The sequence below is a fragment of the Odontomachus brunneus genome, unplaced genomic scaffold (assembly GCF_010583005.1).
Source record: "Odontomachus brunneus isolate Ranch 3 - 2012 unplaced genomic scaffold, Obru_v1 Obru_scaffold_010, whole genome shotgun sequence".
Lineage (NCBI taxonomy): Eukaryota > Metazoa > Arthropoda > Insecta > Hymenoptera > Formicidae > Odontomachus > Odontomachus brunneus.
The window spans coordinates 3,388,342-3,399,154 of record NW_022639460.1 but is presented as its reverse complement, the minus strand read 5'-3'; the positions used below and the strand labels follow the sequence as shown (position 1 = coordinate 3,399,154).

At 41.6% G+C, this 10,813-nt stretch overlaps 1 protein-coding gene across 2 annotated transcripts; it reads left to right on the top strand.

Annotated features, from left to right (window-relative positions):
* The first annotated feature begins 6,886 nt into the window (after positions 1-6,886).
* Positions 6,887-10,227, top strand: LOC116840575. Of its 2 annotated transcripts, XM_032807438.1 has the most exons (4): positions 6,887-6,968; positions 7,283-7,555; positions 9,201-9,373; positions 9,526-10,227. In XM_032807438.1, exons 2-4 carry the CDS (start codon positions 7,442-7,444, stop codon positions 9,653-9,655), a joined length of 417 nt encoding a protein of 138 aa, XP_032663329.1. In that variant the 5' UTR covers positions 6,887-6,968; positions 7,283-7,441; the 3' UTR covers positions 9,656-10,227. The 2 variants fall into 2 exon arrangements, with proteins under 2 accessions (XP_032663329.1, XP_032663328.1); XM_032807437.1 differs by having other exon boundaries at positions 6,928-7,555.
* Positions 10,228-10,813: the final 586 nt, after the last annotated feature.

The window sequence follows — 10,813 nt, the reverse complement described above, 5'->3', positions numbered from 1 at the left end:
ATATATATATATATATATATATATATATATATATATATATATATATATATATATATATATGTAGGAGCTCCCGATTTTCAAGCATATGGTACCATGCTTTGGCTAATAAATCTCTCTTATCGATACGTTATGATCAGAATGGTCGCCATCTGAAAGTATCATGGTGCTCAGGAGTCTCGAGGAGAGACAAACGCGGAAACAATAATATTATTTCCAGCACGCGTATCGCTCGTGGAAAAATATAAAAAAAGTGAGAAACAAGGATAAAATAACCAACCATGACGCATTCGACGACGCAGAGGCGACACGCGTCGACAACTTTAGGATCGGCGCCTGTGCACGCAAAGAGGTGTTGCTGTTCTCGTCTCTGTGAACGACGATCTTTAAGAACAGTCGTCGTCTTCGCCGTCGTAATCGTTGGCGACGGCGACGGCGCCGCCGACGCCGACGCCGTCGGCGCGTAAATTTCATCACGATAGTTAGTGGATCCGGCCCGCGCCTATCAAACAACTTTTCGACATTCATTTTATGAACATGCAACGCACAAACACACGTCAACGACGGAAACGCGCGTCGCGCCGCCTTTGTTTGATTTGTTTCTCCTTTTGAATAAGCCTGGCGCCCGCCACGTCGACTCTATTACCCTCGACGACGCAACGTGGCCCGACTGATACATTTCGACTTTAACGATAGCGACCAAATCGACCGCCACCTATTGCGAAAGGAACGTCGTTCATGCTACGCTAAAATAGCAAGATGCTGGTCGACGAGAGAAAAATGCCATGGCAAAAATCAAATATCAAATATTTGCCAACACGATATCGCGTCATTGATGTCATACAATTGAACCAGTCTTGCGAGAAATCGTTCCAAAAGTGCGAGCAATCTCCGTCGCGAAACTCGACAGTGATTGCGCAACGGTTGAGCCGTCGCGACGCATTCTGAATAGATCAGCGCTGGTCGCGTGAATATAGAGTCGCGCGTACCTGTGCGACGGTAATGTGCTCGCAAACGCGAGACGTTGTCTCGTGCCGGACGCTGGACGGCAGACGACGCGAATAAACGGCGTCGCGCCGTCTACCGCTCGGCCCGCGGTGTGGCTACGCGTCGCGAGAACCAACGAGAGAAGACACGTTCCAACCGACTGTTATCGTCTCTCTCTCTCTCTCTCTCTCTTTCCCCTTCCTGTCCCTCCCCTCTCTCTGTCAATCTCGATTCCTGGCCCTCAAGATCCTTCTTCGTCGACTTTCCGCTTTGTTCTCCGCGAAAGAGAAATATCCTGCTATGATTTACAACGTAGTTCCGCACATCCTCATATGCACATCTCAATCCTGACCACGAGATTCTTCTCCGTGAAAACGTGTGTGTGAACCTATATGTCAAATAACGTTTCACAGATTCACGGATCACGGACGACGCGATGTTGTGTTGCGCATCTCGTATTATTTTCTCTTCCTTCCAACTAATGCACTGACATATTACAGCATCGTAAAGTCTACGAAACCCGTGAAACAGCGATTATCCCCGTTGCGCAACGCGAACCAGAGCATTGCCGACGATGCGTTAGCATCTGCTAAGAAAACCGGAAAGTGCTTCTTCTCGTCTTCTTGGAAAATCGTCTGGGTACGCGGTAGGTATTTGTGGACACCGTGCCAGTCGCTAACGGATGTTAATCTCCAACGACCAAAGAGGTGAGGCGGTTTCCAGGATAAAATAGCTGAAGAAGATAATAGAGCGCTCTCTCTCTCTCTCTGTCTCTGTCTCTTCTGTCCTTCTCTGCCTCCCCCCCCCCTCTCTCTCTCTCTCTCTCTCTCTCTCTCTCTATTTCGACGCCGATCGCAGCGAGTCCACCTCGTAACCTGTGAGAACAACAGCTGCAAGGATAATGGCGATAAACATTGTGATAAAAAGAATAGAACGAAATTTTCTACCAACTTTTTCGTCGATCGAGTGCGCGCGTAATTGCGCTCGCGATTACGTAAACCGATCGATGATTGAAAGTGACTCTGTAACGTCGCACGTATCTTTTAACCCGATTCCTTGACCCGGTCGTGACTAGCTCCGACTAGACCGCTCGTGACACGAGGAAGCTCTCTTTGATCGGCCATCTCCCTCCGAGAATTTCTTCTCATTCGACGATAAGAAGCGATCGAGTCGCACGTCATCGAGATTGTCACCCAGTCCGGTCCTACTTGACCTGCTCATCTCGTATATTCTTTTTCATCGTTGTGTGTGTTTCTTTTTTCTTTTTCTGAACAAGCTGCAGCGTTTTCTCATTTCTTCTCGTCTTGCCTCGCTTCGTTCACACAGGAAAATATATATTGCGTTCGAACGTTCGTTACTTGTTTCAACTTGCTCATCTCATATGTTTATTTATATATCAGCGAATCCATCACTGCTTCTTCGCAAGCCATTAAATTTATTCAAAGTACATTTCCGAATCTCCTAACAAGTTTAACATTTCAATCAAATATATGTGTTAAATTAAAAGAGAAATTCAGTTTGCTTGTTACATAGAGTCGAAGCAATATTTCCTTCAACAAAGCTTTCTAATATACTCTGGTAAAGAAAATTAATTCCTTTTTTGTGCACAATGATGTAATGAGCTTTAGTCAAATTTACGTTGAATATATTTTAAGACTATTATCAAGAAAATGTTCCTTGTTGACGATAACTAAAGATTACTTAAAAGATGGAAAATGAATTGAGTTTAAATTGTCGGTTTTCTTAGCATATTTTTCTGTGTGCAGCCTGGTTCGGCCTGAGCTAGCCTAGCCTCCTTTAGCCTAAACTCTGTCACGCTACAAAACGCACGTGCGTAGGTGTCTTACGTAAGCGATCTTATCGACTTATCTGCACTCGTGCGACTAGTAAAAAGAAAACAATATATCACACTTGCGACGTAGAGTGATATATCAGTCTCTGAGGTGTATTCACGCCAAAAAGATGTGAATGCACACTCCGCTCGACAACTCAAATCACTCAATTTCACGTACGTATTATTACACGCAATAAGAAATGTTTCGCAATATATTGTACAAGTATCTTATTACGCGCGCAAACGCTCAAGAGAATCGATGGAGAGAAAGAGAGAGAGAGAGAGAGAGAGAGAGAGAGAGAGAGAGAGAGAGATTAAGAAAAAATATTATTTCTCTCTTTATATGTACTCTATATACTCAATTTGCGCTTAATCGGAAGGTAATTTATAATCGGAAAGTAATTTATAAGTTAAAATGATACCTAAAATTACATAAATTGAACAAACGATGTCTTGCTACGAAACTCATTGATCACGCGTAGATAAATTATCCTACGGGTAATTACGTCGAATTTAAACGATCATAAAATTGGGATTCCAAAGAGGCTCATACGCCGTTTCCAAGAAGCGATTTGTCTCATGGAACACCACGCAACACTCCAACGGTCAAATGAGCGTATCAATGAAATAATGGAAAAGAATCTCCCGCAAGACGGGAGGAAAATAAAAGAGAAACAATTGGTTTCATTCTCTTTCGCTGTATATCCATCGTATAGCTGATGTCACGCGACGACATAACGACACAGAGAAATCTTCTCGAGTCGCTAACCGTATGGATACAATTGATGCCTATATTATACACAGGGTATGACGATACAACATTAGGTCATTCTTTCATTGAGTAATCTCAAAATGCAGGAGTAATCTGTAACGCGACCGTCATGGGGTCATCGCGCGATTGTGCCTTCGAGGAAATGTCTCTATCTGAGATGATTTGCGGCTAATTGCATGGCTGATTCTGCATCATGTCAAAGAAAGAAAGAGAGCGGTGAGAAAAAAGACCAACTTTTTGAAGAAGAAAAAGAACGTTGTTTGTTTTCTGTATCATCAATATTTACTCGCCGATGTTACATCAGAATCTTAAGAAGAAGAATTAGAAGACATCGAAGCTTGAGAAGACACGGAGGGCATGCATAACGCGGTGCATAGATATCGCATAGTTTTAAAATCGTCCGAGAGGTACATTTCGATAGGTCCGATTAGAGTCTCCGAAAAGTATTCTCACGTTCAACGCTTATGCTCAACGAGACGCCAAAGATACAAAAAAAGAAAAGACCAGCTCTGACAAACTACGCAGTCTCCAGTTCCTCCCCGGAAGCGAAATGACGTAATTCGGATCTCGGGAGGTCATAGGCTCTACACGCCTCTGTACCCTCCCTCTCTATCCTACGACTAGCCTACGACAAGAACTTCATGCGACGGAGGAATGATTCGTTCCAAACGCGTTTTCTGAAAGTTTCACTCTTCTCTCTATAACTGCGCAATCGAGACCCTTTATTTCGCAGATTTGACCAAAAGATTACAAAACATCTCATTACCCAAATGACTTTATATCTTTATTGAGATACGTTTGTAGAATAATATCTCTGTTGACCCTAGGTATACACACTTATTTTTCGCATACGTAGATGCTATATTCTGGGATCTGAAGAACCCCAGCTACTTTTTTTATTATAACTCCGGTAAAAATCACCGTACTTTGACATTTTTTCCCGATTGTTAATAGACTGATAAACACATATATTTATTAAAAATTAGGATTAAATCATAATAAAACATCATATAATAAAGACGTGTTGAAACATTAGAAATATTCATAAATGCAAAGGAAACGTTATTTTACCGTAATAGCTTGAAAAATGCATATCTTTTTTGATAATAAAGATAATTGAAAAAAGTTTTCAGATTTTCAAAGGACATATTTCAAGATACAAAGAAAAAAATGGTCGCTTAAATATTGGAATATTATTATGAAAATTACAAGGCTCCAAAATTGACGATTTTTCATATTTCTATTTTCTAGTGGTTTTGCATACAAGTATAAGAGTTAGGATTTATGTTAAAAAATATAAACTCAATAATTTGTAATAGAAACAGGGACAGAAAAAGAAAAATATCAATAATTTAAAAGCGGCAAATAACACATTTACTCAACGAGGCAGTATTATTTTGGGCGTTTAGTCCGTGTGTTTCTGTCTTCCAATAAAAATTCATTCTTTTTACATTACTTATTTAATCTAACATTTTTTAGAATATATATTTACATTATGAACTCGAATAAAATTAATTATAAAATATACTTACTTGCAAAAAAAGTTGCACGAAGTACACACACTGGGGTGTACACACTGGGGTCTAGGAGATCCCGAACTTACTTTACGTGTAAATTACTACAAAACCGACAGACAATTGACTGCTCCAACAGTTGCAATTTACAGAAGAGACTTCAAATTTTTTTTACATGGCGGTCATATCCTCCTTACTTATTCTCTCTACTAATATTAGAGTTTCAAACTTTGCCTGGGGTCTCGCAGACCCCAGTATGTATATCTAGGGTTAATGTGACAAGGATATAAATAAAAACGTCCGACATTGTACTATTCTCCGTACATATTTCGTCCATACGACATTAATTAGACCGAAAAGATGCGAGCGTTAATCGTGAACGTGGGGAGGAAGCTTGGGCGATGCGTAATGTGCAAGAAAAGTACGTAGATAGTCGAGAGATCGCCATAGAGAGAAGAGTTTGCTCAACAAGTTCTCTCCTTCCGTTTACTTTCACAATTCTGTTACGTTAGATTCGCCGCGGCGTAAATTTGTGTGATCGCAGCGAGCGCTATAAATTCACATTATGACCGCGGTCGAGAGAAATTGCCGATGGGTCGAAGTCATGAAGAGACGTCAACGGCGCGAAGTCCTGCAATTGGCCGACAAGTCGGCGTGCCCCTGTCGAGCCTCAACGTATTCCCCTACTCATGTACATATATCGAGTTATCGAATGATCGCGATTGAAATGACCGACAGCCACGACGACTCCTTTTTCAGCTCTAAATCGATACGCACACGATCGGTAGATGCAACACGATCGCGACAATTCGACCTGGATCTCGTAGTGCGTAGATCGCGACCGCACGTCTCATCTTTGCATGTGCGCGATGCCACGACGTGACGTGACGTGACATGTGTAACGTGACGTGACGTGTATGACGTGACGTGACGTGACGTGACGCGATGCAGAAATTGTTAACGACGAGACACACGTTGCTCTGTTTACTTTCCTTACTTCAAAAAAAAAAAAGAAAAAACTAGGGATTGGATTCGTCATCAACGCTGAGCAATTATCACTTGATAACTTGGTGACAACTTGACTCGCTGTAAATGTTCATTTTGTTATCACAACAGACTTGTCAAGCTTTCGTCAAACTTTCATAGTGGAAAAATCGACGCTATTTACACATACAGACGCGTGTTGTATTTTCGTTGTGTAGCGACTGATGAAATATTATTTATCTGTTGCGCTTATCTAAATAATAACTTATTTCGACAGCTTCTCACACAATTATGAAATTCGCTACTGTAACGTTTGCTGTAGATCGCGTTTTGAGCCTATAGGTCTTGTCACGTATTATCTGACAGTTTCCCAAGCGGTGTTACATCAGACAACGAAAGACGGCGCACCATTTATACGCTTCTATTGACGCCGCGATGCTCCGATCGGCAATTCAATCTGGAGCGTTATTACTTGTGCATTAAGTCTACAGCGATAGCGATGCGTAAGTACAAATTGATTTATCAACACATTGAATGCGTGCACATGCTCCGTCTATCTCATTAAATATGTCAAGTGCGAAAAATTGATGAATGCGAGCGACGAAAAATCATGCATTTGAAGTTGTCTCGTTACATTCGCAATTGTAATATCTAAGCATTTTCCTTCCTTCCTCCCCCCTCTCTCTCTCTCTCTCTCTCTCTCTCTCTCTCTTCCCTCCCCTTCTCCCATCTTCTTCGTCTTCTTATTTCTCTGCCTAAATCTCTCTCCCCTCTTCTCTCAACGAATGATACTCTGGCACAGCAGCTAGCCCAGCCTATATAAACTCCCGGCGACTCCAAAGCGTGTTCACTCTATACAAAGAAGGCAGTCTATGTAAAGGTAAAATCTCGTGATATATACAGCACGCGTACGACTCGGAAAGAAAAAGAAAGACAGAGAGAGAGAGAAAGAGAGAGAGAGAGAGAGGGAGGGAGGGAGAGAGCGAGCACACGCGCGCGGGATACGTTCGAATTCTAATATATATTGACGTCAAGTAAGAAAAAAAGAGATCAGCGTCTCTGATCCCCGACCCCGATCCAAATACATATTTCAACTATCACCGAGTGCGTCGGCCTTTGACGTTGACAACCTTGTTGTTACATACGTCGGTACTTTCGGACAAAGCGCTTAGATTCGCTCGTCACTACTTCTAGTGTCTGTGACGTGCATATGCGCGCGCCTCGCGCGCGCTTTGCGCTCGCCAAGGTGCCAAGCGATCTCGAGTAAAGATCAAGTACTCGACATCTACGAAGAATCGCGCAAAGAGAGGCAAGAGTGAAGAAATCAGAAGGACCAAAGGAAGTCAAGTGAGAATGTCAAGGACGAATTACAGCGCCGCTGATACAAGGATGGTGGTAGTCGTCATGATCGTGGTTACGTTGTGCTATCCAACTGTGATCGACACGGCTATGGTAGTCAGGACCGAGGTAAGATTCCATGTGATATCTGATGGTTAGCGATAGCAAACTGAAAGTAAACGTTAAACATGCGATTCGCGTTTTTACGGAAGAGTGGATAGAACGAATAACAAGATGGGACGTCTTCTTTTCTCGCGCGTATATGTTAAGATGTGCGCGTGCGCGCGTGATCCAACGACATCTTTCTTATTTAGAAACAATAGAGACCCTTGACATGGACATAGTATACATGGACTCCGAGTGTCCTATGTTCTGTCGTCTAATAGAGTGAAGCCAACATCTAGAAAGAGAGCAAGAATAGATGGACTATAGTTTTCTTCCTATTTTGTCACTTTTTAGTTGCATCCATTTCTCGTTTCCATAATAATATAGAGCGCAACAGCACCCCGACTAGACTGGCAAGTAAAAGTCTTACTTAAATCTTATTGCACACTTTGTTTATGCAGAAAGAGACAGAGAACAGAGGGGCTGTACATATTGGCTTCTCTTTTCTGACTGTATGCGGAATCTATGTATATTATGTCTATGGTCTCTTTCTACATGTCGGCTTCAGTTTCCTGGCTGTATGCGAGGTCCATGCATACTACGTCCATGACCCTTGAGTGTAGAGACTGGCCATTAGGGGGCTCCGCGTGATTGGTGCACGTGACTTGTGCCCACTAAATGGCAACGCCAAAATAAGTTAGAGTGAGAAAAAATATACTCGTCTCACTCTACTTATTGCACTAGTGCAGCAGTGCAGCGAAAAAATAGACCACACACTTCTTATAAGCTCACATATTTGCGACCGCCATTTTGTGGGCTAGTTAGCCAGCTCTCTTGAAGGGTCTCTAGAAACGGGAGCGTCCCGATTGACCACGGTATGATTGGACACAACCAACCGATGCAAAAAATTATCTAGTGAATTACCAGGTCGAACCAATCATTACAATCTGTGTCCAATCGTACCGTGGTCAATTGGACCCCACCCTCTAGAAACAAAAGACATGCGCGCCATCGCTTGGCGATCGAGCCGACTAACGTTGTTATGATCGATTTAACCTTCGAGTTTACGAACGAGTGCACGAGATATACATACACGTTCGATGAATCGATCGTTTCAACCCGGCTTATCAAACAAGTGCCACGATATGGTGGCGCGCGGCTTAAATGAAGAATTATGAGTTGAGTCTCTTTTCACGAATCGAGTCTACCGGGCCGAGATAACCGCTGATAATTTCGTCGCGCATACCAAACTTAATTGCAGACGCAACCTCGCAGTTACTTACGTGTCGTGAATTGCTGCAATGTACTCTCTTCTTTTGTCACTCTCGCTCTCCTCTCTCTTTTCTCGTGTCCGAGACACGTATTATGGAACGTGTTTCCGAATAGATCGTGTTTCCAACGAGTACTATAACACGTATCCATATTTTATTGCACTTGACGTGTAAGAAACCAACCGTATTCGCGTGTTTGTAGATCATATCCTTGCGCGAGTCGAATAATTTCTTCAGAAAATAACAGCATTTATATGTAATGTCTGTCGCATATCTTTTCGTAAATGGAATTATTCGTTAGTTCCACTTGTCCAAGTGATCGATTCGTACTTAATAACCGTGTCGAAAAAAAGAAAGAAACGATTCATTATTTAAATACATTTCCTTCCTCCGCACAGATTTTTGGTCAACGTCTACAAAATGTAGTTTTGCACGGACCTAAAAACACGAGAGTTCTACGGAGTACGGAGGGAAACGAGGACGACCAGAGGCGGTACTGTTACAATTTACCTTGTGCGTGGGAGGTCTATAATCCGCGTACGCGCATCTCCGAATACGTTATGAAAAATCAGTAAGTACATGTAAGCCTCACCGTCGCGTCTTCCAACTGAAATGTTTAATTCCTTTTTTGTTACGGCTCGCCTGAAAAATCCTGATTACAAGCACGTACGCGCGAGTTGAACAATCTTTTTCTTTATCGTATTGCGTGTATTACCTTTGCAGCTGCGAGTGCCCGGATAGCACTTACAAGTGCGTGCGCTACCACGACGTCCTGCAGTCGGGCGCGTATCAGTACCGCTGCCGTCAGAACACAACGGCGGACGACATCGAATATCCCAAGGACGCTAACTGAAACAGGGCTTCATTTCAATCAGTTTAAATACAAAAGACGTGACGTCCATGCAGATATCAATTATTTCTTTCTATAGGCAGTACAAATGGGACTCACAGCAGCCGGCCGCATTCCTACCACCAGTAAATTTCGATAATAAGGAATAATAGAAGGCGACGAGATATTACGACGAGCTATATAATTTGTAACTTATATTCATGTGCGGTAACATGTCAACTTTTCGCGTTTTTCATCTCTTTTGAACAAAAATCTGATTTCGTCTGTATGGATATCACATCCTTTTTAAGTAATATAATAATAATATGTTATGCGAAGTATAAGGGCATATTATTATTCGATGAAATGTGCAGAGGCAAATTTTTCACCCACGTTATCTCTTGTACTTAACAGAATCGACTTTTTATACTTTACGAAATAGAGCAGGAAATCCCACGTTGCTTTACCCTCCTTTTGCGTGTATAACCACAGGACAAATGTAATATTATTTATAATAATATATCGCATAGAGAGAGAGAGAGAGAGAGAGAGAGAGAGAGAGAGAGAGAGAGAGAGAGATACAGAAAGATGTAGAGTTACAAAACTATGAACAAAGCAATTGACACATAATGTAAACCTTTGAAATTCCGCCTTCACCTTTTGAGAGCGAGAGAAAAGGTGGACTAAATTGAAACACGGTAGAAACGTGTATTGTACGTTTTACCAAACATGCGATAAATTTTCTAGTAGCTGCATTCAAAAGAAATTTTCTATAAAGCCAAGTTGCTATATGCGCTGCATGACACATTTTCATAGCATTTTCATAGCATTTTCATAGTACTAAACGTGCCACTTGAGATTAAACATGACGCAAAACTGAATCAGCACGAAAGAAAGATCTCTTCTTTCTTTCATATTTCGATGTAATCGCAAATTTGAAAATATCAAATCTGATCGCACCAATGCGTGTCGCAAACATCGGTGTCTCAAGGAGACGGAGATTTAGAAATAAGTTAATAGTAGGATAAATATTTCAGTTGTATTCGTGCGCAGTATTTCACTTTTAATATTACTTAATTGATATACTAAAAATATAAGTGTCGCTCTAATTGCCACACTAAACATTTATATATATATATATATATATATATATATATATATATATATATATATATATATATA